At 46.0% G+C, this 1,948-nt stretch overlaps 1 protein-coding gene across 1 annotated transcript; it reads left to right on the top strand.

Annotated features, from left to right (window-relative positions):
- The first annotated feature begins 265 nt into the window (after positions 1-265).
- LOC142436364 (translationally-controlled tumor protein-like) lies at positions 266-784 on the top strand. Its single transcript, XM_075540063.1, has one exon. It carries the CDS (start codon positions 266-268, stop codon positions 782-784), a length of 519 nt encoding a protein of 172 aa, XP_075396178.1.
- Positions 785-1,948: the final 1,164 nt, after the last annotated feature.

Genomic DNA, 1,948 nt, shown 5'->3' with positions numbered 1-1,948 from the left:
TGATTACATCTTGCTTGCATGCACAATAAGTGCCCATGGAAGCAGAAGTCAAGAGATCAAGTGAACCATGACAGTAGATAAATCTGCTTCAAAAGACATCTTGAAAGTGTTGAAAAGCACCCCGCCCCTTCTGCCAGATGCCCCTCCCCTTGCGCCGGCCGCCCCACCCCCAGCGCCAACTGTAACTTTCGCTCCCTTCAGCGCTGTCCTCTTGGAGCTCCGAGCTGCCCGAAGCCAGCGCAGCCACCGCCCTCTCGCCACCGTCATGATCATCTACCGGGACCTCATCAGCCGAGATGAGCTGTTCTCTGACGTGTACAAGATCTGGGAGATCACGGGCGGGCTGTGTCTGGAAGTGGAGGGTACCATGGTCCGCAGGGCCCAAGGCCACATCTATGACGCGCTCATCGGCGGCAACGCGTCCGCCGAAGGCCCCGAGGGCGACGGGCCCGAGCACAAGGTGGTCACCGACGTGGACATCGTCATGAACCATCACTTGCAGGAGACCAGCTTCACCAAGGAGGCCTACAAGAGGTACATCAAGGACTACATGAAATCCCTCAAAGGCAAGCTGGAGGAGCGGAAGCCGGAACGCATGAAGCCCTTTATGACCGGGGCTGCCGAGCAGATCAAGCACATCCTCGCCAATTTCAAGAAGTACCAGTTCTTTCAGGGCGAGAACACGATTCCCGACGGCATGGTGGCCCTGCTGGACTACCGCGAGGGCGGCGGGACCCCGTACATGATCTTCTTCAAGGACAGCTTAGAGATGGAGAAGTGCTGACAGTGGGCAACGCACGACCGACCGCCCGACCGCCCCTCCTCCTAGCTGTCTGCGGTCCGCCCACACGACACCAGGACCGAGACAAACGGAACTGATGCCATCATGAGCTCTGCGTCGACTTGTGACCTTGACTTGGAGCGGTGACCTTGATTTTTTGGAGCAGAGGCTTTTTTTTAAAGAAAAAAACACACAAAATGTCGTGTAGGTTGTCTAAAAATAAAATGCATTTAAACAAAACTAAAATAAAGAGTTGGAAATGCAACAAAAAAAAAGTGTTGAAAAGCAAAGATGTTACCTTGAGGATTTTAAAGTATGCCTGCAGAAGCCTTGGAATTTTCTGATTCTTTCTTTTTCCTCAAACCATTTTGAGAACTAATCCAGATATCACATCATTCAATAGTTGTATCTTGTCATGCAAATGACTATCAGTTTCAAACATTTTCTTTTGGCTTATATTTCTTTTTTGTTTGTTTGTTTTTGCTTAAATTTCTTGATAGCAACTCCTCATTATCTCCCACCAGGAACCCTTAATGTAGCTATAGTTTCTATAGAGTCACCCACACTGGGTTCTACATACCAAATATGTATAGAAAGATCCATAACAGACTCAGAAGGCTGCCAACAATAACAACAACAGTAAAGAAATAAACTCAATTTGGAAACCAAAACCAGAAAGTATTAAAAAACAAGATTAAGGTGAAAGTGTATCAATAGGGAGATCAAATAACAAGTTTTTAACTTTCAAGTCAGATTTTTTATTTCAATCTGCTATAATCATCTCTCTAATACTCTGTCTGATAACCAGGTTATTCCCATCCCTTATTTATGGTCAGAGAGAAATCACCAGAAGCTTATTCCTTGTGTAGAACCCGCAAATGTATTTGGCCTTCAAATGTCATCCACAGCCTTCTCAAAATCAGAGTTAAAAAATTAAACTCTGATACAATTCTCTCCTTAGATTTGAATGTGACTATTGGCAATCCTTTGATCAGCATGTTGGTGTTCTTCTCCATGTGGACTTAGTTGACGTTACACTGAGATGACTGCTTGTTTAAAAACAAAGCTTAAGACCCCAGACACCATTCTTTCTGAGAGCAAGATACCATCTCATTTCTTCACCACACTTTGCTGTAGCACCCACACCTGTGGTTCCTTCAAAAGGGC

The sequence above is a fragment of the Tenrec ecaudatus genome, unplaced genomic scaffold (genome assembly GCF_050624435.1).
Source record: "Tenrec ecaudatus isolate mTenEca1 unplaced genomic scaffold, mTenEca1.hap1 Scaffold_2360, whole genome shotgun sequence".
NCBI classification, from domain to species: domain Eukaryota; kingdom Metazoa; phylum Chordata; class Mammalia; order Afrosoricida; family Tenrecidae; genus Tenrec; species Tenrec ecaudatus.
Note: the sequence above shows the minus strand (reverse complement) of the source record. Positions and strands in the feature narration are given on the sequence as shown.